This window comes from Chlorocebus sabaeus, chromosome 1 (assembly GCF_047675955.1).
Source record: "Chlorocebus sabaeus isolate Y175 chromosome 1, mChlSab1.0.hap1, whole genome shotgun sequence".
NCBI lineage: Eukaryota > Metazoa > Chordata > Mammalia > Primates > Cercopithecidae > Chlorocebus > Chlorocebus sabaeus.
Window position 1 is genome coordinate 7889744 of NC_132904.1, and position 26208 is coordinate 7915951.

At 52.4% G+C, this 26208-nt stretch overlaps 3 protein-coding genes and 1 non-coding gene across 6 annotated transcripts; 3 read left to right on the forward strand and 1 right to left on the reverse strand.

The window, feature by feature from the left end:
• The first annotated feature begins 51 nt into the window (after positions 1 to 51).
• On the forward strand, positions 52 to 2747 carry LOC103223043 (glutaredoxin-like protein C5orf63). The gene has a single exon (XM_037999043.2). It carries the CDS (start codon positions 2518 to 2520, stop codon positions 2695 to 2697), a length of 180 nt encoding a protein of 59 aa, XP_037854971.1. The 5' UTR covers positions 52 to 2517; the 3' UTR covers positions 2698 to 2747.
• Positions 2748 to 14418: 11671 nt separating this feature from the next.
• Positions 14419 to 14500, reverse strand: TRNAS-GCU (transfer RNA serine (anticodon GCU)). Its single transcript has one exon. It is a non-coding gene; the product is annotated as a tRNA-Ser (tRNA).
• Positions 14501 to 14970: 470 nt separating this feature from the next.
• Positions 14971 to 17248, forward strand: B4GAT1 (beta-1,4-glucuronyltransferase 1). The gene is made up of 2 exons (XM_007975766.3): positions 14971 to 16131; positions 16383 to 17248. The coding sequence occupies exons 1-2, from the start codon at positions 15076 to 15078 to the stop codon at positions 16572 to 16574; spliced, it is 1248 nt and encodes a 415-aa protein (XP_007973957.1). The 5' UTR covers positions 14971 to 15075; the 3' UTR covers positions 16575 to 17248.
• A 252-nt stretch (positions 17249 to 17500) lies between these two features.
• BRMS1 (BRMS1 transcriptional repressor and anoikis regulator) lies at positions 17501 to 25382 on the forward strand. 3 transcript variants are annotated; one of them, XM_007976216.3, is made up of 10 exons: positions 17501 to 17647; positions 20363 to 20508; positions 21094 to 21184; positions 21384 to 21511; positions 21671 to 21750; positions 21847 to 21943; positions 22505 to 22597; positions 23932 to 23996; positions 24434 to 24473; positions 24832 to 25382. In XM_007976216.3, the coding sequence occupies exons 2-10, from the start codon at positions 20370 to 20372 to the stop codon at positions 24837 to 24839; spliced, it is 741 nt and encodes a 246-aa protein (XP_007974407.1). In that variant the 5' UTR covers positions 17501 to 17647; positions 20363 to 20369; the 3' UTR covers positions 24840 to 25382. The 3 variants fall into 3 exon arrangements, with proteins under 3 accessions (XP_007974407.1, XP_072870588.1, XP_007974491.1); XM_073014487.1 differs by lacking the exon at positions 22505 to 22597 and having other exon boundaries at positions 17533 to 17647; XM_007976300.3 differs by lacking the exon at positions 22505 to 22597 and having other exon boundaries at positions 17538 to 17647; positions 23871 to 23996; positions 24832 to 24899.
• Positions 25383 to 26208: the final 826 nt, after the last annotated feature.

Below are 26208 nucleotides of genomic sequence, written 5' to 3' on the forward strand. Positions count from 1 at the left end.
GTGGGGTCGGAAAGATTGTACCCCATTGACAGGTGGGATGACTGAGGCCCCGAGAGGGGTAGGGATTGGTGGTCATCTCTGTGCTGCGTCCTCTGGACCACATGATAGCTGGGGGGTACTGACCTGCAAGGAACCCTGAGCTCCTGGGCAGAGCACCTGGTTCGATGGACAACTATTGCTCTCCCCCTCCATGAGTCCCTGGGCTCTCACTGGCATCCTCTGCCTCCCCAGGGTCACTTCTCCTCAGAAATCTGGCCTTAGAGAGGCAGTCAGTGTGGGCAGGGCTTTGGCGACCCCATCAGTTCTACAGAGGATGAAGGGAAGTCTGCTTCACCACACCTGTACTACCCTGCCCATCCCAGAGAAAAACAACGGTTTTCTGCCCACCTGCCTTTGTGAACATTCACTGAGCACCTATTAGATATCGGATGCTCAGCCAGCACAGGGTACCTGCTCAGAAGCCAGGGGCTCTTGGCATCAAAGAGGAAGATGGGCAAGATATGACCTTGGTTGCTGAAATAAGCCACAGGGTAGACCCCAAGTAAGGATTCATTCCTTCAAGCACTATTCACAGGCAGCTGCCCCGGCCAGGCCCTGCCTAGGCTGGAGACTCTGAAACAAAGGAGACAGTCCCCACTCCCAAGGCCATGGGAAGCCAAATGTAACTTGTGATATGTCTTGTGAGGGCCCTGCAGAAGCATGTCAAGGGAGCCACTGATTCCACCTGAGAAGTCAGGGCAGTCATTCTGGAGGAGGTATTTCCCCAGCTGGGCCCTGAGGGATGAATATGAGTTTGCTAGTCTGAGGTGGAGGAAGGGCAGAAGCAGAGAAGCCACAGAGGAGTTGATCCCGGCAGTCCAGTGGGGAGGTGATGGGGCCTAGACAGTGGCTTCCAGAGGAGGACTGATACAGGAGATGAGGGAGGCTGCCTCTATGGAGGCCAGCTAACCTCGTGGACAAGTGCATGCATGCTGACCCAGAGTCCTGGGTTCAAATTGGCCCTTTTCTTTATGACCTGCCTGAGCTGGAGTCCTGGAGTGAGGTTGGAGCTAGAGTACCACCTCTGATGATATTAGGGAAACGGTTGTTGGAGTCCTAGGAGTCTCTTGCAAGACCACTAGGCCTAGCTGTGCTGTTTGACTGGGACTGTTGAGGGCAGGACCCCAACACTTGCTGGGTCCCCTTCTCCTTCTCTACCTTCAGAGGAGAGGACAACTGTTGTCCATTGTACCTAAAAGCTCCCTAAAAGCCGGGCACGGTGGCTCATGTAATCGCAGCACTTTGGGAGGCCGAGGCAGGCAGATCACCTGAGGTCGGGAGTTCGAGACCAGCCTGACCAACATGGAGAAACCCCATCTCTACTAAAAATACAAAATTAGCCAGGTGTGGTGGCACATGCCTGTAATCCCAGTACTTGGGAGATTGAGGCAGAAGAATCACTTGAACCCAGGAGGCAGAGGTTGCAGTGAGCCGAGATTGTGCCATTGTGCTCCAGCCTGGGCAATAGGGGTGAAACTCCATCTCAAAACAAAACAAAAGCTCCCCAGACCTGCCAGATCCACCTGGGACCAAGAAGGCAGACACCCACCTGCCCACCTCACAGGCCAGACAGTCCCAGGAAACCCACTGGGGCCACCCGTCACCCAGAGCAAGCCCAGTGGAGGGTGGGGCCCAAAAAGAGGACACTTACCCCTCAGGTGTCCTTATGATGTCACAACCTGGGATTCCGTCTTCCCATCCTCCTTCCCAGTAGACCCAGCACAAGTTTATCAGCTCAGGATGCAGCTCTTTGATACTGGAAATATTCTTGGACTGGTTGGCTACACCTGCCTGCCTCTCACCTGACGCCTAGTCCCCAGCTGCTGCTGCCTCCCTACCCTGTCACAGCTCTGCCGACAGCGCCTAGTCCCCAGCTGCTGCTGCCTCCCTACCCTGTCACAGCTCTGCTGACAGTGCCTAGTTCCCAGCTACTGCTGCCTCCCTACCCTGTCACAGCTCTGCCGACAGCGCCTAGTCCCCAGCTACTGCTGCCTCCCCACCCTGTCACAGCTCTGCCAACAGGCCTGGATTCCCGCAGACGCAGCCATTTTCCATCAGCAAACACTTGCACTGCACAGGGCACTGAGCTGGGCTCAGTGGAGAGACATCTTTACCCTCAAGTTGCTGACCCTTTTATGGAAGAGGAGACTGGTAGTTGGAATTCTACTACGTGAGGCCAGGCATGGTGGCTCACGCCTGTAATCCCAGCACCTTGAGAGGCCAAGGCAGGCGGATCACTTGAGGTCAGGAGTTTGAGACCACGCTGGCTAACATGGTGAAACCTGGTCTATATTTAAAAAATACAGGGCGCAGGGCGGAAGCAGAGGGGCGCAGGGCGGAAGCAGAGACATTGGTGGCGTGAGGCTCAGGAGTATACATCAGAGGAAGCCAAAAGCCAGCTGGAATAGTTCCTGAACACAGTTTTAATCTTGTTTGCAATTATTTCAAAGGGGAGAAATCATCTGGATCAGAATTAAGATGCTCTGGTTTCAAGGAAATAGCATGCAACTTGCCAGATCCACCTTTGGACTCTTCCTGAGAAATTGCTCTGCCTCTAAGACAACTCTGCCTGTGCTGACCTTATTCACAAAGGACCCATGCCCCCTTTGTGATGAAGCCAAGGAAGTACTCAAGCCATATAAAAACAGGGTAATATAATACAGTGTGGCTTTTATGTATGTGGAATGAATATAGATGTGGTATAAAGTATCTGCCTGGATCCTTTCTTTAGGAAAAGAGATTAAATGATTTTTCATTAAAAAAAAAAAAATACAAAAATTAGCCAGGAGTGGTGATGGGCGCCTGTAATCCCAGCTACCCGGGAGGCTGAGGCAGGAGAATCACTGGAACCCAGGAGGCAGAGGCTGCAGTCAGCCAGGATTCTGCCACTGCACACCAGCCTAGGGGACACAGCAAGACCATCTCAAAAATAAAAAATAAAAATAATTCTACTACATGAAAAGCATTTGACATTTGTGATCTGCTTTTCCACCTGCCTCAAAATGCCACATGTTGTCAGAGTTTGGCCCCTTTTGAGTGGCCCCAGAGGCCTCCCTACCTAACCCTCACACCCTGCTTTGTATGGAAATGACATCTCTGGCCAGGGCTGACTGGACCAGGGCCGGGGTCTGAGCCATGGCAGCCACCTACTGACTGGCCAGCAGCCTATGAGGTGGCCTGGTCCAGGTTCCCTGAAGAGAAGAACCAATCAGATCATCTCTCTTGGGAGAATGAAGCCACAATATGAGTGGGGGTTGTCTCGAGGTTACTGGCACATTAGAAGGAATAGGTCATAGGCAGGGTCAAGGTCACAGGCAGGGTCATCAACATAATAGAATGGGGCATTGCTTTGTGGTCACTAGAGTCATCATGATATCCTAGATGGAGCCAGATGACATCCTTGTTCTTCTTGCTCTTTCTTTCTTTTCAAGGTATCTTGAACAAACTACTGTTGACTGAGGTCACCTGGCTGGAGGCCCCCCCCTGTTTTGTTGTTGTTGTTGTTGTTGAGATAGAGTCTTGCTCCATCACCCAGGCCTGAGCGCAGAGGCACAATCTCAGCTCACTGCCACCTCCGCCTCCTGGGTTCAAGTTATTCTCCTGTCTCAGCCTCCTGAGTAACTGGGATTACAGATAAGTGTCATGATGCCTGGCTAATTTTATCATATTTTTAGTACAGACGGGGTTTCACCATGTTGGTCAGGCTGGTCTTGAACTCCTGATCTCAAGTCATCTGCCTGCTTTGGCCTCCCAAAGTGTTGGAATTACAGGTGTGAGCCACTGCACCTGGCCTGGACTCCCTTTCCATTGCAGCACCAGAATTTGTGAAGCAGAAGCCCTGGGCACTACCCCATTTTACAGATGAATAAACTGAGGTTCCATGGAGCTCAATATTAATAGAATGTAAGCAAAAGTAGTAAAACAGACAGCTCCAAGGGCCTGTGCCTTTGAAAAAAAAAAAAAACTGAAAAAATGAGCGACTGTTGGAACCACCTTTGTTGGAACTCTGGAAAATAATCAAAGATTTACAACAACCCCAAGCAAGTGCTGAATCAAGAAAGTGGCAACTTAAAAATAATGAGAGTTTTGCAGTGTTTTACCTGCCCTTGCTCCATTTTCCTTCTGGGTTAGTGGTGGTGTGAAGATGGCATTCCCAATGTGGGACCCTAGCCTTTGGTTCTCAAGGGAGCAAAGCAGACTTTGTTCTCAAAGGATTGTATCTCAGTTCCGACCTGTCTGGGGACTACCTAAAGAACTGATGCCAGTTCTTTAGGCATGTCTGATGTCTGATGCCAGACATTCGCTTTTGTTTTGCCTAACTCCGAAATCTCTCAGGATGGAAAAGCTTCTACTTAGAGGACAGTTCTCCAAAACACTGAAAGGCGAATTAACAAACCCCTGCTGTCCAGAGCAAAGATTACAGTTTACATGAACAACAGACAAGCTGAAAGGTTGTAAGGAAAAGCTGGGGAGAGATTCTTTGGGGAACTGAAAAGCTCCCTTAAATATCAGGGAATTTAGAAAGCCATATACATGCAGGGCAAGATGCATGCTCAGAAAAGACTCAAGAAGTCCAGGCGTGGTGGCTCACACCTGTAATCCCAGCACTTTGGGAGGCCAAGGCAGGAGGATCTCTTGAGGCCAGGAGTTTGAGACCAGCCTGGGCAACATAGCAAGACTCCGTCTCTACAAAAATAAAAATAAAATAGCAGGGCACATGATGGTACATGCCTGTAGTCTTAGGTGCTTGGAAGGCTGAGTCAGGAGAATCATTTGAGGCCAGGAGTTCAAGCCTGCAGCGAGTGGTGACTGCACTACTGCACTTCAGTCTGGGCAACATAACACGATCCTATCTTTTAAAAAAAGGAAGGCATTAATGGAGGAAATGAGGAACGAAAAGATACGAGACGTAGAAAACAAATAGCAAAATGGCACAAGTAAGTCTTTCCTTATCAGTAATTACTTTTTTTTATTTTTACTTTTTATAAACAGAGTCTCACTCTGTTGCTCAGGCTGGAGTACAGTGGTGTGATCTTGGCCCACTGCAACCTCTGCTTTCTGGGTTCAAGCAAATTCCCCTGCTCCAGCTTCCCGAGTAGCTGGGACAAGTGTGCACCACCACACCCAGCTAATTTTTGTATTTTTATTAGAGACGGGGTTTCACCATGCTGGTCAGGCTGGTCTTGAACTCCTGGCCTCAAGTGATCTGCCCGTCTTGGCTTCCCAAAGTGCTGGGATTACAGGTGTGAGCCACTGTGCCTGGCCTCAGTAATTACTTTAAATGGAATTGACTCAGCTCTCCAATTAAAAGGCAAGATTATCAGAATGGATTTAAAAAAAATTTGTTTTTTAGAGGCAGGATCTCACTATGTTGCCCAGGCTGGTCTCAAACTCCTAGAGCTCAAGCAGTCCTCCTTCCTCATCCTTCCAAAGTGTTGAGATTATAGGTATAAATCACCGTGCGTGGCCCAAGAATGGATTTTTAAAAAATGTGATTCGACTGGGGCCGGGCGCGGTGGCTCATGCCTGTAATCCCAGCACTTAATTTTTTTTTTTTTTTGAGACGGTGTCTCGCTCTGTCACCCAGGCTGGAGTGCAGTGGTGTGATCTTGGCTAATGGCAAGCTCCGCCTCCCGGGTTCACGCCATTCTCCTGCCTCAGCCTCCCGAGTAGCTGGGACTACAGGCCCCCGCCACCACCCCCAGCTAATTTTTTGTATTTTTTAGTAGAGTTGGGGTTTCACTGTGTTAGCCAGGATGGTCTCTCTGTCCTGACCTTGTTGATCCGCCCGCCTCGGCCTCCAAAGTGCTGGGATTACAGGCATGAGCCACCGCGCCCGGCCTGATCTTTTGTTTTTTTTGGGACGGAGTCTCACGCTGTCGCCCAGGCTGGAATACAGTAGTGTGATCTCTGCTCACTACAACCTCCACTTCCCGGTTCACAAGATTCTTCTGCCTCAGCCTCCCGAGTACCTGGGATTTACAGGCATACACCACCATACCTGGCTAATTTTTTGTATTTTTAGTAGAGACAGGGTTTCACTATGTTGGCCAGACTGGTCTCGAACTCCTGACCTTGTGATCCACCCACCTCCACCTCCTAAAGTCCTGGGATTACAGACCTGAGCCACTGAACCCAGCCCACTTACTAAGTTCACTGTCTTATATGGGTGCGGTGCCCCAAAACAATTTTAATAGTAACATCGAAGATCACTGATCACAGGACACCATAACAGATATAATAATAATGAAAGAGCTTGAACTATTGGATGAACTACCAAAATGTGGCACCAAGACAGGAAGTGAGCACATGGTGTTGGAAAAATGGCACCAACAGACTTGCTCAACACAGGGTTGCCACAAACTTTCAATCTGTAAAAAAAATATGCAATTATCTGTGACATACAATAACTCAAAGTGCAATAAAGTGAGGTATGCCTGGCCGGGCGTGGTGGCTCACGCCTGTAATCCCAACACTTTGGGAGGCGGAGACGGGCGTATCACGAGGTCAGGAGATCGAGATCATACTGGCTAACACAGTGAAAACTACTAAAAATACAAAAAAAATAGCCGGGTGTGGTGGCGGGTGCCTGTAGTCCCAGCTACACAGGAGGCTGAGGCAGGAGAATGGCATGAACTCGGGAGGCAGAGCTTGCAGTGAGCTGAGGTCGCACCACTGCACTCCAGCCTGGGCGACAGAGCGAGACTCAGTCTCAAAAAAAAAAAAAAAAAAAAGAAGTGAGGTATACCTTTACTCAGAAGTAAAAAGGACTATAAGAGAATGCTATGAATAACTGTATGCTAACAAGTCAGATGAAATGGACAAATTCCTGGAAACACACAAACTACCAAAATTGATGCAAGAAGAAACAGGAAATCTGAACAGACCTATAACAAGTAACCAGATTTAATCGGTAATCAAAAACCTCCCAACAAAGAAAATCCCAGGACCAGATGGCTTCACAAGTGAATTCTACCAATCACTTAAAGAATTAACATCAATCCAGCCAGGCGTGGTGGCTCACGCCTGTAATCCCAGCACTTTGGGAGGCTGACAAGGGCAGATCACCTGAGATCAGGAGTTTGAGACCAGCCTGGCCAACATAGTGAAACCCAGTCTCTAGTAAAAATACAAAAATTAGCGGGGCGTGGTGGTGTACACCTGTAATCCCAGCTACTCTGGAGGCTGAGACAGGAGAATCGTTGGAACCCAGGAGGCAGAGGTTGCAGTGAGCTGAGATCATGCCACTGCACTCCAGCCTGGGTGACAGAGCAAGACTCTGTCGCAAACAAAACAAAAAGAATTAACAACAATTCCTACATCAGGGTAGTGTGCGAAATAAAAAGAAAAAAGAAATTTACAACAATCCTCAAACTCTTCCATAAAATAGAAGAAAAACACTTTACAACTCATTCTATGTGACCTGAGGCCAAAGTAACATACAGACCATTCCAAGAAAACTACAGACCATATCTTATATGAATATAGATGCAAGAATCCTCCACAAAGCACTAGCAAACCTAACCCAGCAACATATTATCAGAATTACACACCATGACCAAGTAGGAATTATTCCAGAAATGCAAGATTGTTTAACATATGAAAATCAATCAGTGTGGCACTGTGGCTCACCCTGTAATCCCAGCACTTTGGGAGGCTGAAGCAGGTGGATCACTTGAGGTCAGGAGTTCGAGACCAGCCTAGTCAACATGGTGAAATCTGTCTCTACTGAAAATACAAAAAAAAAAATTAGCTGGTTGTGGTGGTGGACACCTGTAATTTCAGCTAGTCGGGAAGCTGAGGCAGGAGAATCGCTTGAACCTGGGAAGCAGAAGTTGCTATGAGCCGAGATCGCGCCATTCACTCCAACCTCAGTGACAGAGTGAGACTCCATTTCAAAAAAAAAAAAAAAAAGGAAAGAAAGGCTGGGTGTGGTGGCTCATGCCTGTAATACCAGCACTTTGGGAGACCGACGTGGGCGGATCACTTGAGGTCAGGATTTCGAGACCAGCCTGGCGAACACGGTGAAACGGCATCTCTATTAAAAATACAAAAATTAGCCAGGCGTGGTGACGCACGCCTGTAATCCCAGCTACTCCGGAGGCTGAGGCACAAGAATTACTTGAACCCAGGAAGCAGAGTTTGCCGTGAGCCAAGCTTGCTCCACTGCACTCCAGCCTGGGCAACAGAGCAAGACTGTCTCAAAAAAAGAAAAAGAAAATCAATCAATGTAATACACCACATTAACAGAATGAAGGGGAAACACAGGATGATCACCTCAACTTATGAACAAAAAGCATGTGACAAAATCCAACACGCTTTCAAGATAAAAAGCATGTGACAAAGTCCAACACTCGTTCAAGATAAAAATGCTGAATAAACAAGGAATAGATGGAAACTTCCTCAACTTGATAAAGGGCATTTATGAAAAATCCACAAATAACATTATACTTAATGGCGAAAGACCTAAAGCCTTCCCCCAAAGATCAGGAACAAGACAAGGATCCATGGTTTCACCATTTCATCTACTCAACATTGTACTAGAAGTTCTAGCTAGAGCAATTTGGCAAGAGATGAGCTTCCACATTGAGGTGGGAAAAAAATGGCAAGAAAAAGATACAAAAGTTAAGCAAATTGAAAAAGAAAACTATTTTGTAAATATATTTTTGTAAAACTATTCATAGTCACAGATGACGTAATATATACATATATAGAAAATCCTAAAGAATACATGCATACACACGGAGACACATACACACACACACACAGACACATACACACATACACAAACTTTTAGAACTAATAAAGCCAGCAAAGTTGCAGAATTCAAGATTAACACACAATAGCCTGGCTCAGTGGCTCGTGCCTGTAATCCCAGCACTTTGGGAGGCTGAGGCGGGTGGATCACTTGAGGTCAGGTGTTCAAGACCAGCTTGGCCAACATGGTGAAACCCTGTCTCGACTAAAAATATAAAAATTAACTGGGTGTAGTGGCACACACCTGTAGTACCAGCTACTCAAGAGGCTGAGGCAGGAGAATCACTTAAACCTAAGAGGTGAGGTTGCAATGAAATGAGATCAAGCCACTGCACTCTAGCCTGGGTGACAGAGTGAGATTCTGCCTCCAAAAAAAGAAAAAAAAAAAAATTAACACCCAAAATTCAGGTCAGGCACAGTGGCTCATGCCTGTAATCCTAGCACTTTGTGAGGCTGAGGTGGGTGGATCACCTGAGGTCAGGAGTTTGAGACCAGTCTGGCCAACACAGCAAAACCCCATCTCTACTAAAAATACAAAAATTAGCTGGGTGTGGTGGCACACACCTGTAATCCCAGCTACTTGGGAGACTGAGGCAGTAGAATTGGGAGGTGGAGGTTGCCATGAGCAGAGATAGCACCATTGTACTCCAGCATGGGCAACAAGAGTAAAACTCCATCTCAAAAAAAAAAAAAAAAAAAAAAAAAAGAATATTACAAAGGGGGTACAGATGAACAACCAGGTGGAAGAGATGCACAGGGCAAGGTGTGAGGGGCAGGCTGCAGAGCTTCTGTACCGCCTCTGGACACACGACCCTCCGGGAACCTGCAGGTGTTCCGCTACCTGGAAGCTCTCCAAACCCTGTCCTTCTGGAGTTTCACTGAGCCTTTATTAAAGGGTCAGCATAATTGATAACATAATTGGCCACTGGTGATATACTCAATTTTCAGCCTGTCTCCTCCTCCCCAGAGGTCAGAGGGTGGGACTGAAAGTTCCAACTCTTTAATCACATGGTTGGTTCGTCTGGCAACCAGACCCCATCCCGAGGCTATTTAAGAGTTCAGGAAGACTTGCATCACTAGAACAAAAGATGCTCCTATCGCCCAGGAAATTTCAAGGGATTTAGGAACTCTGTGTTAGGAACTGGAGAGAGAGACCAAACACATATTTCTTTTTTTGTTGGTTTGTTTTTGAGATAGGGTCTTGTCTTGTTGTCCAGGCTGGCGTGAAGTGGCACGATCACAGCTCACTGCAACCTTGAATTCCTGGGTTCAAGTGATCCTCCCACTTCACCTTCCTGAGTAGCTGGGTCTACTGGAGAACACCAACATACTTGGCTAATTTTTTTTTTTTTTTTTTTTTTTTTTTTTTTTTTTTTGAGACGGAGTCTTGCTCTGTCGCCCAGGCTGGAGGGCAGTGGCCGGATCTCGGCTCACTGCAAGCTCCGCCTCCCGGGTTCACGCCATTCTCCTGCCTCAGCCTCCCGAGTAGCTGGGACTACAGGCGCCCGCCACCTCGCCCGGCTAGTTTTATGTATTTTTTAGTAGAGACAGGGTTTCACCGTGTTAGCTAGGATGGTCTTGATTTCCCGACCTCGTGATCCGCCTGTCTCGGCCTCCCAAAGTGCTGGGATTACAGGCTTGAGCCACCGCGCCCGGCCTACTTGGCTAATTTTTAAAAATTTTTGTAGAAATGGGGTCTCACCATGTTACCCAGGTTGGTCTCAAACTCCTGGGCTCAAGCAATTCTCCCACCTCAATCGCCCAAAGTGCTGGGATTACAGGCATGAGCCACCATGCCCAGCCATGGCCATTTATTATATTACAATAGCACAACTTTCCATAATGTGGGTGAGTCTCATCTAATCAGTTGAAGGCCTTAAAGGAAACGGATAGAGGGAATTCTGCCTCTAGACTGCCTTTTATAGTGAGACAGAGTCTCACTTTGTCACCCAGGTTGGAGTACAGTGGTGCAATCACGGCTCACTGCAGCCTCGACTTCCTGGGCTCAAATTATCCTCCCACCTCAGCTTCCTGAGTAGCTGGGCACGCACCACCATTCCCAGCTAATTTTTTTTTTTGTATTTTTGTAGAGACAGGGTTTCACCATGTTGCCTAGGTTGATCTCAAACTCCTGACCTCAAGCAATCCGCCCGCCCTGGCCTCCCAAAGTACTGGGATTACAGGCGTGAGCCACCGCTCCTGGCTTGACTGCCTTTTAACTTGAGCTGCAACATCCAATTCTCCCTAGGTTTCCAGCCTGCCCTGTGGAATTTGGACTTGCCAGTCCCCATAATCACATGAGCCAATTCCTCAAAATCAATCACTTACTTTCTCCTGCTCTCTCTCTTTCTGTCACACACACACACACACACACACACACACACAGGGTTGTTTCTCTGGAGAACGCTTAACACAAGTCTCCCTGGGGAGAGGCCAGGTATGCCCTGCCATCTGGCCTGTAGTAAGGGCATCAGCAGATCCCTCGTTATTGGTTATTAACGCCATTTTTTGTTTGTTTGTTTGAGATAAGGTCTCACTCTGGTAAGAGCCACCACACCTGGCTACACTGGTCTTTGAAACTCCCACTCCCCTCTCTGTCACAAACAGTCCCTCTCCCCAGCCAGGCGCCTCTACCCACAGTAGCAGCTTTCTGCCACCTTCTGGGCCTTCCATGTGGCTTTCCCTGATCTCGACACCTCACCAAGCCCCAGTCACCATTTTACAGTGTCCCCTTAGACTAGGGTCTCTGGGGACACTTCATAAGCAACTTATCTATTCATTCAACAAACATGTATTGATGACGCCTGCTGTGCGGCTAACACTGTAGTGGGGGACTGGGGGCAGATGAGCAGGCAAGTCTTCTTTGAGGTAATAAATGGGTATCGTGTGAGCACTGCAGATGAAACTCAAATGCTCAAAGGGCCACAGGCAGAGGCAGACAAGGAAGGGCAGGGCTGGGAGTTTGGCAAAGAGAAGACTGTTTGCCAAGTGGGGGCCACTCTGGTGCTGTGGCCCATTGTCACCCTGTGGGGATGCAGGCCAGCCACTGCCAGATCTTCTGAACTTAAAAATAAAAGATAGGCCTGGCTCAGTGGCTCATGCCTATAATCCCAGCACTTTGGGAGGCCAAGATGGGTGGATCTCTTGAGCCCAGGAGTTTGAGACCAACCTGGGCAACACAGCAAAACCTCATCTCTACAGACAAATACAAAAATGTAGCCAGGTGTGGTGGCACACACCTGTAGGCCCAACAACCTGGGAGGCTGAGGTGGGAGAATCACCTGAGCCCGGGAGGTTGAGGCTGCAGTAGCCATGATGTGCCACTGCACTCCAGTCTGGGCACTGGAGTGAGACTCTGTCTCAAAAATAGAATAAAATAAAATAATGAGTCACACATGGTGGCATACACCTGTAGTCCCAGCTACTTGGAAAGGTCCCAGCCCGGTAAGGCTGAGGCTGTGGTGAGCCATGATTGCACCACTACACTCCAACCTGGGCTAGAGAGTGAGACACCATCTCAAAAAAATAAAATAAAAGGCAGAAAGATGGGTTGTACGTGAAATCCGATTCACCAAAGTTAATGACTACATGATTCAAACATTTTTCTTTTCTTATAGAGATGTGGGTCTCACTATGTTTACCAGGTTGGTCTTGAACTCTTGGCCTCAAGTGATCCCCCTGCCTTGGCCTCCCAAAGTGTTGGGATTACAGGCGTGAGCCACCGAGCCCAGCCCAAACCGAATTTTTTTTTTTTTTTTTTTTTTTTTTTGAGATAGAGTCTCTTTTGTGTCACCCAGGCTGGAGTGTAATGGTGCTATCTTGGCTCACTGCAACCTCTTCCTCAGTTTCAAGCGATTCTCCTACCTCAGCCTCCAGAATAGCTGTGATTACAGGCACCCATGCCCAGTTAATTTTAGTATTTTTAGTAGAGATGGGGTTTCACCATGTTGGCCAGGCTGGTCTCAAACTCCTGACCTCGGATGATCCACCCGCCTTGGCCTCCCAAAACGCTGGGATTACAGGTGTGAGCCACTGTGCCCAGCCTCCTTAATGTTTTAAAATATCAGTTTGGGGCAGGGTGCAGTGGCTCACGCCTGTAATCCCAGCACTTTGGGAAGCCAAGGGGGGCAGATCACTTGAGGCCAGGAGTTTGAGACCAGCCTGGCCAACATGGTGAAACCCCATCTCTACTAAAAATACCAAAAAATTAGCCGGGCATGGTGGTGCTTACCTGTAATCTCAGCTACTCAGGAGGCTGAGGCAGGAGAATCACTTGAACCTAGGAGGCAGACATTGCAGTGAGCTGAGATCGCGCCACTGCACTCTAGACTGGGTGACAGAGCCAGACTCTGTCTTAAAAAATAATAATAGGGCGGGGATGGGCGTGATGGTTCACGCTTGTAATCCCAGCACTTTGGGAGGCGAACGGATAACCTGAGGTCAGGAATTCGAGGTCAGCCTGACCAACATGGAGAAACCCCGTGTCTACCAAAAATACAAAATTAGCTGGGTGTAGTGGTGCATGCCTGTTATCCCAGTTACTCTAGAGGCTCAGGCAGGAGAATTGCTTGAACCCAGGAGGCAGAGGTTGCGGTGAGCTGAGATTGGGCCATTGCACGCCAGCCTGGGCAACAAGAGAGAAACTCCATCTCAAAATAATAATAATAATAATAATAATAATAATAATAAGAAGAAGAAGAAGAAGAAGAAGAAGGCTGGGCGCAGTGGCTCACACCTGTAATCCCAGCACTTTGGGAGGCCAAGGCGGGTGGATCACCTGAAGTTAGGAGTTCGAGACCAGCCAGGCTAACATGGTGAAACCCCGTCTCTACTAAAAAATAATATAAAAAATTAGCCAGGCATGGTGGCACACATCTGTAATCCCGGCTACTCAGAAGGCTGAAGCAGGAGAATCGCTTGAACCTAGGAGGCAGAGGTTGCAGTGAGCCGAGATTGCACCACTGCACTCCAGCCTAGGCGACAGAGCAAGAATCCGTCTCAAAAAAAAAAAAAAAGAGAGAGACTGTGTGTGTTGTGTTGGGGAGCGGGGCGTATAAAAAAAAGAGAGACTGTGTGTGTTGTGTTGGGGAGCGGGGCATATAAAAAAAAGAGACTGTGTGTGTTGTGTTGGGGAGCGGGGCATATGGACACAAGGTCTCCGCCCTGGGAGAAGTGCTGGGGAGTAGGACAAGTACCACTACTTCGGACAGGGAGGGCGATGCCTCCAATCGGGCTTCCCTAATTCCTGCAGATCATACACTGGCCCCCAACTTCACACTGGCCAGAATCCCGGTTCTAGTCTTTTCCGTGCCACCAAACCCTGGGCCCTCCTCTTTCTAGAAGTAAAGAAAACACCTTTGGCCTCTGCCCAGAGCTACAGATACCTGGAGTAGGAGCAGGCAGGAGATGCGTGGTGGATAAAGACCAGAGAGACCTGGGATCGAATTCCACTCTCGCCCCCAGTTCAGTTTTCCTCAGCTTGCTGCTCCAAACAGGCAGGATGTGAAAATTAAGATTCCTTACCCCTCGCACCTCCAGTTGAGTTTTCTCCAGGTTGCTGCTCCAAACAGGCAGGATGTGAAAATTTAGATGCTTTTCTCACGCCGCTCTACAAAAGAGGGCCGACGAGGATGGGATTCGAACCCACGCGTGCAAAGCACAATGGATTAGCAGTCCATCGCCTTAACCACTCGGCCACCTCGTCCTGTGCAACAGCACTCTTTCCACATTCACTTATCTCTCATTTCCTCCGCACCTTCCAGGTACTACCAGCTATATCGGAGCGCAGACCTCTTCGGACACAGGGAAACAAGAAGCCGCGGAAGGATGGGAGCGTTTTGATTTCCTTTCAGCTGAGCCCACGCCATCCACCACGCTGCGGCCGAGCTCTGCCACGGTTTCCCTCCGAGTCCAGCCCAGCGCGCTGCTAGTTCAAGGCGCGCTGGGTCCAGGGTGCGCGCGCCGGCGGGGAGGGAGGGGAGTGCGTCCCGGGAAGCCGGCGGGGCCCGGGCGGGCGGGGCGTCTGCACGGCGCGCGGCCGGGCGGCGGGGCTGTGGCTCCTCCTCCCTCGCAGGGGACTAGCCGACGCGCCGGGGGCTGGGGGCGGCAGCGGCGGGCGGCCGGCGGCGGGCGGCGGGCGGGGCGGCGCGGCGCGCGGGGCTCGGCTGGCCTCGGCTCGCCTCGGCTGCGCTCGGCAGGCTGCGGTAAATCCGGGCTTGCGGCCGCTAGTGTAGTCTGTGGCCGGGTGGTCCTTGCTGCGCGCCCCGAGTCCCGACAGCCATGCAGATGTCCTACGCCATCCGGTGCGCCTTCTACCAGCTGCTGCTGGCCGCACTCATGCTGGTGGCGATGCTGCAGCTGCTCTACCTGTCGCTGCTGTCCGGACTGCACGGACAGGAGGAGCAAGACCAATATTTTGAGTTCTTTCCCCCGTCCCCACGGTCCGTGGACCAGGTCAAGACGCAGCTCCGCACCGCGCTGGCCTCCGGAGGCGTCCTGGACGCCAGCGGCGATTACCGCGTCTACAGGGGCCTGCTGAAGACCACCATGGAACCCAACGATGTGATCCTGGCCACGCACGCCAGCGTGGACAACCTGCTGCACCTGTCGGGTCTGCTGGAGCGCTGGGAGGGTCCGCTGTCCGTGTCGGTGTTTGCGGCCACCAAGGAGGAGGCGCAGCTGGCCACGGTGCTGGCCTACGCGCTGAGCAGCCACTGCCCCGACATGCGCGCCAGGGTCGCCATGCACCTCGTGTGCCCCTCTCGTTACGAGGCAGCCGTGCCCGATCCCCGGGAGCCGGGGGAGTTTGCCCTGCTGCGGTCCTGCCAGGAGGTCTTTGACAAGCTAGCCAGGGTGGCCCAGCCCGGGATTAATTATGCGTTGGGCACCAATGTCTCCTACCCCAATAACCTGCTGAGGAATCTGGCTCGTGAGGGGGCCAACTATGCCCTGGTGATCGATGTGGACATGGTGCCCAGCGAGGGGCTGTGGAGAGGCCTACGGGAAATGCTGGATCAGAGCAACCAGTGGGGCAGCACCGCGCTCGTGGTGCCTGCCTTCGAGATCCGACGAGCCCGCCGTATGCCCATGAACAAAAACGAGCTGGTGCAGCTCTACCAGGTTGGCGAGGTGCGACCCTTCTATTATGGGTTGTGCACACCCTGCCAGGCACCCACCAACTATTCCCGCTGGGTCAACCTGCCGGAAGAGAGCTTGCTACGGCCTGCCTACGTGGTACCTTGGCAGGACCCCTGGGAGCCATTCTACGTGGCAGGAGGCAAGGTGCCCACCTTCGACGAGCGCTTTCGGCAGTACGGCTTCAACAGAATCAGCCAGGTGCTCATAAGGGAGAGGGTAGGGGTAATGGGGCAGGAGGGGTGGTGGGATCAGGGAGTTAATGAGGAGTGGCCCTGGATGGAGAGGAGGCAATGAAGCAGGAGGGATCACCGTTTGGGAGGTGGGTGGATGGTGTGGAAAGATCCAGGATACTTCCAGAGGGGTGAGGACGCTGGACTGTGGCTTTAGAGAAGTCAGTCTCAGCCCTGTCAATGTCATCAAACTTTGCTGACCTGTCTTTCCTCCTACAGGCCTGCGAGCTGCATGTGGCGGGGTTTGATTTTGAGGTCCTGAACGAAGGTTTCTTGGTTCATAAGGGCTTCAAAGAAGCGTTGAAGTTCCATCCCCAAAAGGAGGCTGAAAATCAGCACAATAAGATCCTTTATCGCCAGTTCAAACAGGAGTTGAAGGCCAAGTACCCCAACTCTCCCCGACGCTGCTGAGCCCTTCCCTACCCTAGTCTGAGAAGTCAGCCTCTGGGCTCCTCAGGCCACCGTTTAGGCCTGACTGGGGTAAAAAATGTCGCTCCACTTTACAGAGGTAGCTGTGGTGTTGAAACACTGGACTTGAATATGGGGTGCTGGGATCGAGTCCTAGCTTTACCACTAACTAGCTGTGTGGCCTTGAGTAAATCCCGTTACCTCTCTGAGCCTCGGTTACCCTGTCTGTAAAAAGGGAGGTGAGAATACCTACCTCACGGAACTGTCGGGAGGCTCAGATGAGATGTTATATGTGAAAACATTCTGTAAGCTTCGTACAAATGTGAAGTATTAATATTATCGCAGTATTATTATTGTTATTATTATTGTTATTAACAATCTTGGGTGGGTAGTAGGAGAGCAAAAAGTATGAATGGGGTGGAGCTAAGAAGTCTGAGTACTTAATGAAATGGACTTTTTGGAAAGAAATCAGACGAAGGCATAAACTTTAGTTCTTAGCTCTTGAACAGAAGCCTAAAATTCTTGGTTCTCTCAGGCCTTCGCCCTCAAGGGCTCTAGAGGAGGGAAGACTCAGCAGGCTCCATGGGTGACAGCCTGAGATCTGTCCTTTCAACAGGCTGGGCTGGGTATGTGCCTACCGATGACAATGTGTAAATAAATGCGTGTTCACACCCACAGCTGGCTCCGTTACTCTCCTGAGCTGGGGCTGGGGGGATCGGGGCCGCTTTCTCCCCTTGCACGCCATGGGGAGGTGGCCGCGGACGAAGGGCGCCGTCTGCAAAGCACTGAAACAGCAGGGCCTTTCCTGCAGGCCGAAGGCCTGCGCGAATGTCGGCCAGTTACTATGGAGACCTGCCCGCGGTATCCCAGCATGCCTCGGGACCAAACTGTCCAATTGTGAGCACCCCCGACGGTCGCCTCCTGATGACGCACACGGAAGCACCGATAGGCTCTGCCTCCCGGAGAAAAGGGAGCCGCGCAGCGCCTACGGGAGACCGGTGCTGCTGCTGGTACCGGCAACCACGGGCACCTCTCAGGGAATCTCGGTCGTGAGGCCAGACGCCCCAGTCCCCGCGGTGCGTATTGCCATGCATGGCTTTTGGTTCGGCCTCTCCGGTTAGTCGAGCAGGGCCGGCACAATCTCCTCCTCCCAGGCCGAAGCAGAGATTTAACTGGCCTGATGCGTGCTGGGCTGCGGGCTAGCCAGCGATGTTCCGGCCCGCTCCCGCGCATCTAGAAGCGAGCGGGAGGCCCCCTGGGCACCGCGGAGAAGCTGGGTTGACCTCTGCGAGAATGGGGAGGGTCTGCCTTCCCTAGGGGCGTGCCCCGGAGGAGCTGCCATTCTGAAAAGCTAAATTGCCTGTGTACAGCGCTTTACAATGTGCTTTTCCATCCCTTACCACCTGCGAGCTCCTCAACACTCAGAGCAGGAATGGTTATCCGCTTTTTGCACCCGGGGTAAGATGGGAAGATTGTGACTTAACTCACTTATAATCAGAACCAGCTGGAGGAGAGAAAGGTTTCTGGAAGAGATAGACTTAAGCTGCGTCTTACAAAGTGAATATACTAACAGTGAAGAGGCATTGTAAGTGTTGGGAACTGAGGCTTGATAACGGGAAAGATGAAGCTGGTTTAGAGAACCGAGCTTTTCAAGTCAGGTGCAGATCATTAGTGAAATTGTTGAGGAATATGACTAAACGCTCACCTAGGCCAGGCTTATTATACACAACTTGAACTGGTGTCAAGGAAAGTTTGCTACCATCACAGGGACCTGGGACTACTGAAAAGTAAAAGCTAATGTCTGCCTCACAAAATTTTTTTGTTGTTGTTAAATTTGTATTTGCAAATCCTGCAGTCATCAAGTGAACCAGTACTGTGCTAGGTAAATAAGGTACGTGTGCAGCCCCTGCCCTAGTGAGGCTCATAGACTGATTGGGGGAACAGACATGAGAATAGGCAAATAGATACAAACAAAGCTTCCTGGAGGGAGTGGCGTCTGCAGTGTTCTAAAGGACTACAAGCAGTGTCCAGAGAAGTTGAAAGAACACAATAAAATAGAAGCCTGCAGGGGGCTGAGAGATTATCTGTTTTCATCCTCTTAGGTGATCTCTTGGCAGTACTTGGCACTATCAGTACAATTACTACTTGGCAGTACTTAGCTTTCTTCTGAAATTCTCTTTCTCCACGACTTCAGGTTTTGCCTCCTCCTTTGTAGGGGTCTCCTCATCTGCCCCTTTGGTAACCCTGGGAGTTCCATTATGGGCGTCTTCTGACTGCACACATTCTCCCTTGCTAGTCGCACCGTCTCCTGTGGCATGAAGAACTTGCTGTATGCTGACGACCAAATCTCTGCAGCTCAGATTTCTCACTGAGACTTAGACCCATGTGCCCCCAGCTGCTTTCCTTCTCTTATTTCTGGGTCTTTGCTACTAACTCTACCTGGAATATTCCCTCAATAAGTGCAGCTCACCCAGCTGGTCCATCTTTGGAAGCCTCCCTGCTGCATCGGGCTCTAGGTCCTGGTTATATACTCCTCCCTCATGCCCCTGGTCTGAACTCTCCTCATATCATGGTTATAGTGTGCTCCTTTGCCCCTCTCTCCCAGGACCTCGTAAACTCGGTGAGGTCAAAGACAGTCACACTTGGGGCCCCTGCATACCATAGCGTCTGACAGTACCCAGTATATGTTAGATGTTCAATACATGGTAGATGAGTCAGTAAAAGAAGGAATGCTTACCAGTGTTCAATGTTGCCGAGCAGACAATTAAAATAAGCACTGAAAAATATTGGCATTAGCCACAAGGAAGTCACTGGTTAATGCTACGGGATCAGCTAAGATTGATGACATTGAATGACTGGGAGGTCAAAGTAGGAACAGCCAGTGTTCATGAGACCTTGAAAAGCGTAACTGTGAAGTGGCAAACGGAGCAGTCAGGTGGAATGGGTGAGGTTTTGTGCTTCTGTGTTTTGTTAATGCTAGAAAATACCCAGGCACATCTAAAGTTTCATGGGAAGGAGGTTGCTAAGAGGGAGAAGCTGAAGACACAGAAAAGAGAGGGGAACACTGACGACCCGCGGTCCAAGAGGAGGCAGAAGGAGATGGGATTTGACCCAGAGCACAATGAAAGACAAGGAGATTGTAGCGTTATCTGGAAGAGAAGCCGAGGGCATTATAGGCAGAAGGAACAGCTGAGGCAGAGGGCAGAAGGTGGAAGTGCAGGCACTAGCCATTATATGGTGGGATGAAGTTGCTGGACCGGTAGGTCAAGTCCAGTCTGGGAAAGACCTTGAAAGCCCCAGTTAGGAATTTAAGTCCAGTTCGGGTGTGGTGGTGGGCGCCTGTAGTCCCAGCTACTCGGGAGGCTGAGGCAAGAGAATTGCTTGAACCCGGGAGGCAGAGGTTGCAATGAGCCGAGATCGTGCCACTGCACTCCAGCCTGGCAACAGAGCGAGACTCCATCTCAAAAAGAAATTTAGGTCCAGTCCATGGGCAGTGGAGAGTGCCCCCTGGGCCTTTCCTTTCTGTGGATCACAGCCTTGGCCAGTATTCCCAGGATTAGGATCACCAGTGACATCCAAGAGCAGGAGCATTTCCACAGCTCCCAGGCTTCTGTGAGAGGTGCAGACGGCCGTTTGCACCCTTGTCACCCAGTATGTGCTCAAGGTGTGGCCAGGCCAGTCACTTGCCTGGCTTTCCCCATCTGGGATCAGGTTGGGTTCAGCTTCCTGCTGCCTCTTTCCCCCTCTGAGCTGTGGGCAGCCATAAGTGATAGCTCCATTCCTTCTCCCAGAATCCAGATGCCCGTCCAGCCTCCAAGCAAGGACACAGAAGAGATGGAAGCAGAGGGTGATTCTGCCACTGAGATGAATGGGGAGGAGGAAGAGAGTGAGGAGGAGCGGAGCGGCAGCCAGACAGAGTCAGAAGAGGAGAGCTCCGGTGAGCCCCTACACAAACACACACACACACACACACACACACACAGAGCCCCCACACACAAGCATGCACATACATGCACATACAGCCCCTAGACACAAGGATACTCAGACACAGTCCCTGCACACGAGCACGCACACACACATAGCCTCTATACACGAGCACACATGCACATACACACAGCCCCTACACACGAGCACTCATGCACACAGCCCCTACACATGAGCACACATGCACACACACACAGCCCCTACACACAAGCACACAGGCACACACACACAGCACCTACACACAAGCACACAGGCACACACAGCCCCTACACACAAGCATGCACGCACACACAGCCCCGACACACAAGCACACAGGCACACACACACAGCCCCTACACACGAGCACACAGGCACACACAGCCCCTACACACGAGCACGCACGCACACACACACAGCCTCTACAGACAAGCACGCACGCACACACACAGCCCCTTCACACAAGCACGCATGCACACACACACATGAAGGACGCACATGCACACATGTGGGTACCCACCACCCCTCCCCAGAGCTAGCGCTTACTGGCCTCTTGTCTCAGAGATGGATGATGAGGACTATGAGCGGCGCCGCAGCGAGTGTGTCAGTGAGATGCTGGACCTAGAAAAGCAGTTCTCGGAGCTAAAGGAGAAGTGAGCATGGGGACACCTTGGGCTGGGTCTGCGAGGAGCTGGGATGAGGAGGTGGTGGGCCTGGTACTGGGCAGGCGTGGTTGGTGCCCAGGAGGTGCATGCCTAACACAGGGCTTGCTGTGGAATGGGTGCTGGGTACGTGTTTGCCCAAGAGCGATAGGTGAGCAAATGGGTGCACAGCTGCCTTTTTACCACCCAGGTTGTTCAGGGAACGACTGAGTCAGCTGCGGTTGCGGCTGGAGGAAGTGGGGGCTGAGAGAGCCCCTGAATACACGGAGCCCCTTGGGGGGCTGCAGCAGAGCCTCAAGATTCGCATCCAGGTGGCAGGTCTGTGGGTGGTTCTGTGCCTTTTTCCCCTCCCAGAACCCATGGCACCCTGTCCCCTTCCTCTCTCGTTCCTCCCTGGCCTCACCCTTTGCTTTCAGCCCTCCTCTGTGGGCACCAGGCTCCCCAGCCAAGCAGGGCCCCTCCTTCCTTTCTCTGCAGGGATCTACAAGGGGTTCTGTCTGGATGTGATCAGGAATAAGTACGAATGTGAGCTGCAGGGAGCCAAACAGCACCTGGAGGTGGGCCTGATTGGGCACACTGGGGACAAGGCGGGGCGCAAGGCCTGAAGTGAGCTCTCCCCATCCGCCCTGCTGAGCTATTGCCCCCTCTTCCAGAGTGAGAAGCTGCTGCTCTATGACACGCTGCAGGGGGAGCTGCAGGAGCGGATCCAGAGGCTGGAGGAGGACCGCCAGAGCCTGGACCTCAGCTCCGGTGAGCGCGAGAGCCTGGGCACCCCGGCCCTGGGCTTGGCTCTGTCAACGCCCACCCCTCTCTGGACTTCAGATGTCCTGAAGTCAAGGGGACAGTCAGAGGACCTGCCTCTTGGGGTCAGTGTGAGGACTGAAGGAAACCAGGCCGGAAAGGGCCTGGCACACAGTGGGGGCTCGGGCAGAGTGGGTCTCCCTGCCCTCTTCTGCCCCTGCTCTTTCCAAAACAGGTATCAGTGTGACATGCAGTCCCATGCAATAGCTCTAGTCCCCTCCACGTTCATAGTACCTGTGTTCATGTGGAGTCCTGGGGTGGCAGGAATTGTCATCATCCCACTGTCCACTAAACAGATGAGGCTCAGAGAAGTGCAGTGGCCTCTTCCCGGGGTTGTGCAGCTGTGCGGGCAGGACCTGAACAGCCCTAAGGGGCTTCCTACCCCAAGCCCAGGGTTGTGATGGGGCAGGGGATATGAGGCCAGGCTGGCCCATGGTTGGGGCAGAGGCTACAGAAGAGAGAGTGTCCTGTGGGCCAGCACCCCAGTTCTAACTCTGGGTCTGGGGGCAGAATGGTGGGATGACAAACTGCACGCCAGAGGCAGCTCCAGGTCTTGGGACTCCCTGCCGCCCAGCAAGAGGAAGAAGGCACCTCTGGTTTCTGGTATCCTTTCACCCAAGGTGGCCTAAAAGGTGTCAGGATGTTAGGGTCACCTCCAGACCTGGGGGAGAGGTTTGGAGGGGACATGGAGGACAGTTGCACTAGATGCACTTGTGGTTGCTTGGTGTCATGTGACCATGTCCAGGCAAATCCAGCTGTCAGCAATTTCTTACAGGGTCTTGGGTCTCTCTGGGCTATGTGGACCCTAGGAAAACAGAAATGGGCTAGGCTCAGTGGCTCACATCTATAGTCCCAGCACTTTGGGAGGCTAAGGCAGGTAGATTGCTTGAGCCCAGGAGTTCATTTCGAGACCACCTTGGGCAACATGGTGAAACCCGTCTCTAGAAAAAATAGCAAAAATTAGCCAGGTGTGGCAGTGTGCATCTATAGTCCCAGCTACTCTGAAGGCTGAGGCAAGAGAATTGCTTGAGCCTGAGAGATCAAGGCTGCAGCGAGCCATGATGTGCCACTGCACTCGAGCCTGAGTGAGGTTTGGCCTTTGAGGCCTTTCCATCTCCTGGGGTTGTCTGAGCGGGTCCCCAGCTTTCCCTGAGGAGCCTTTGCTCATATCCCACCCTCCTCTTGGAAGTCCTGCCTGTCCCGACTGTCCAGGGCTCATCTCAAACGTTACCTCCTCTGTGAGGCCTCCCCGGTCTTACTCCAGTGCCTATGGCTTCACTCTCCTGTGTGCTCCTGTGCCCTACCATGGGGTGCCCACATCCCAGAGGGCACCAGCTGCCTCCGCCCCTCCTTAGGCAGGGTTAGCTTAAGCTTAGTCCAGGGCCTGCTGTGCTTTCATCTGTCCTGGCAGAGCTGAGTCCTCCTGCGCCCCTGAGGGCATTCCTGCAGCAGCCAGCCTTAGTCATTATGGCCACATGGTGCTGGAGAGCAGGCCCAGGCAGGGAGGGAGGAATCTGGAAGGCCGTGACTTGAGCGAATGGGAGGTGAAGGCATGGAGACATCAGGTAGGGAGCACTGTGGGGAAGGGGAGTTGTCTCTGAAGGGAGAAGCCCTGTGTCTGTCTTTAGATTAGGGAAGGGGCCAGGTCAGGGCCAGTGCTGCAGGGTGAGATGGGATGGGCTTCTGCCAGCTGACCTCAAGACGAGGTGAGGGTGAGCAAGGGATGGGGAACAACACTTGGTGTCCTCCATGGACTTGGTTCCAGGAGGACCCTGGAACTGGGGGGTGAAGAAGTAGGAGGTGGAACCTGAGCTCGGACCCAGATCCTCAGCTCCCACTTCATGCTGTCTGCTGTACCCCCACTCCTGAATGTCAGGTGGGTGGCCCTGCCCTCGTCACCTGCCGCCTCCACTGGGCTTCCTTGACACCCATCACAGGCCCATACATCGTGTACATGCTTCAAGAGATCGACATCCTGGAGGACTGGACGGCCATCAAAAAGGTGGGGCCGCTGCTGCCCATGTGCCCTGCCCCACCTCAGGGCCCCCCACCCTGGCAGCAGCTCTGCCATCTGCAGGCCTGGGAGTTCTCTGCTCACCAAGGCTCCCCCATCTTCAGCCTAGGGTCCCTGGATCGCAGTTGGCTCACAAGTCCTCTTGCTCAAGGCGGCCCTGGGAGAAGGGATTTCTAGTCTGTGTCAGCCCCCTCCTGTTCCAGGGCAGGTTTTGATGGGGTGGGAGGGGGGCGGGGAGGCGGGAGAGCCGTTGAGCTGGCCAGCGGTCAGGAGCATGGGAGCTCTGGCTTGGGGGGCCCTATGTTCCCGGCCCTGGGGGCATAGCACTAAGGCAGCAGCCCACACGCCACAGAGGTGGGAGGTGGGGCAGGGATTGCTAAGCTGTAGTTGGGCTCTCAGGGGGGCTTTTCTTCTCATCCACCCAGGCTAGGGCAGCTGTGTCCCCTCAGAAGAGAAAATCGGATGGTAAGAACTATGGCTGTTTTACGGCCTCTCCTGCCCACCTTGCCATCACCTTCCCTCAGCTCAGCCTCCAGGAAGGAGCCCAGAGAGAGGCTGTGGCTGTGTCAGAATCAGTGGCCCAAGAAAGTTAGGATGGTCTAGATTTGAGGGGCTTATGGGAGTTTGAGGAGCAGGAACCAGGATGGGGCTGGGGAAGCCTGGGTTGATGGAGCTCCCACTCAGGAGGGGTCAGGGAGGGCCGTGGAGTGGCCCAGGAGGCCTGTCCTGGGCCAGCCCAAAGTCACTCCGCTCAGTAAGTGGCTGCCCCCCTCCTTTCAGCTTCCTCACTGGTGACAGTTTTCTCCTTCCCACATACGCACAGGACCGTGACCCTGCTGTTCAGAGCCAGGGGGACCCTCAGAGCAGCTGGCACCGCACCCAAGATTCTCATCTTCCTGCTGCAGACAGGCAGACCCACGGGCCCCTCAGGGTCTGCCCAGCCAGGCTCCTGTGGTGCTGCTGGGCCCTCCCACTCCGCTGGCACTGGCCTGGACTCCTCCTCTGCCCTCCTTGAGGCCTGCACAGCTATGGCTGTGGAGCCGACCTGGCCAGGCAAGGCTGCTGTCTCCATCCCTGAGCCGCCTGCCACCTCCCGCTCCTGAAGATCCACCTCTTGGGGCTCCCCTGACAGAGAAGACAGCCGAAGTCAAAGCCACATCCTCTTGCTGACCTTGGATGCAGGCTCTCCGGCCTCAGGGCCAGGGAGCCAGGCCCCACTGTGCAGGAACTCTGAGTCAGACGTGGTATCTAGGGGGTGCTGTCCACCCTGGCTGGAGCTAGAGGCAAGATGCCAGGCCCCCCAGGTTTTCTCAGGGCAGTTCTTGGTGTCTGCCTCTCAGATTTCAAGGACTAGAATTAAAACCTTTCCTGGGATTCTGGCGTGCCCTGTGTATGTGTGATTTACCTTGCAAGAGAATCAGGGCTTCTGTGGGGAGCACCTGAACCAGGCTGACTTCTGGGGTGCCTGCAGATTGCCACTCCTCGCACTGCCCAGCAGAGGCTGGAGCACTGTGCGTGGGGCCACACTGGGGAGGGGGAGGTGGGCGCTGGGCTGCCCGGCACTGGGCAGAGAACATATGGCGCCAGCGGAGTGCCTCGGGTGGGGAGGATGGGTGCGTGTGCTTGGAGCCTGGGTCATGTCTGCACCTGTCCCAGTTGCCTGGCAGATTGGCAAGGCAGGCTGGCAGAGCCTGCGTGCGTAGGAGGCAGCCGGCAGCAGCGCCATGTGCTAACGACCTCACAGCCAGACTCCCCCTGGTTAGTGCTGAGTGTCAGAACCACCCCCAGAACCTCAGTTAAGCAAATAGGTTGGTTTCCATGGAGACGTGGCATATTTTCTCCATGGCAACCTAAAATCCTAAAATCCATGTTCAGGAATGAGTCATCTATGGACAGTAGAGGGTGCTCTCCCACAAGGCTGACCTGAGGCCAGAGGCAGATGAGCAACTGACCACAGACCCAGAGGTGCCCCCAGAGTGTGGCTGGGGCCTGCAGGGACTGAGTCGGCCGTTTAACCGCTTCCCGCCCACCCGTGCAATTTGAGGAGCTGTTGAGGCTGCAGGAGGCCCTGTGTGGAGGTGGCACCCCCCAGCTGGGGCCCTCAGAGCAGGGCTAGCACGGAGGGGATCCCTGACCCCCGAAGCAGGGTCCAGAACAGAGGAGGCAGGCACTGGCCAGGCGGGGTGGACACACAAGAGTT

Coding starts and splice junctions, on each gene's coding strand:
- B4GAT1 (XM_007975766.3), top strand. CDS start 15,076: ATGCAGATGTCCTACGCCATCCGGTGCGCCTTCTACCAGCTGCTGCTG. Junction 16,132..16,382: donor GCTTCAACAGAATCAGCCAG/GTGCTCATAAGG, acceptor TTCCTCCTACAG/GCCTGCGAGCTGCATGTGGC.
- LOC103223043 (XM_037999043.2), top strand. CDS start 2,518: ATGCTCTGGTTTCAAGGAAATAGCATGCAACTTGCCAGATCCACCTTT.
- BRMS1 (XM_007976216.3), top strand. CDS start 20,370: ATGCCCGTCCAGCCTCCAAGCAAGGACACAGAAGAGATGGAAGCAGAG. Junction 21,512..21,670: donor GATTCGCATCCAGGTGGCAG/GTCTGTGGGTGG, acceptor CTTTCTCTGCAG/GGATCTACAAGGGGTTCTGT. Junction 23,997..24,433: donor ACTGGACGGCCATCAAAAAG/GTGGGGCCGCTG, acceptor TCATCCACCCAG/GCTAGGGCAGCTGTGTCCCC.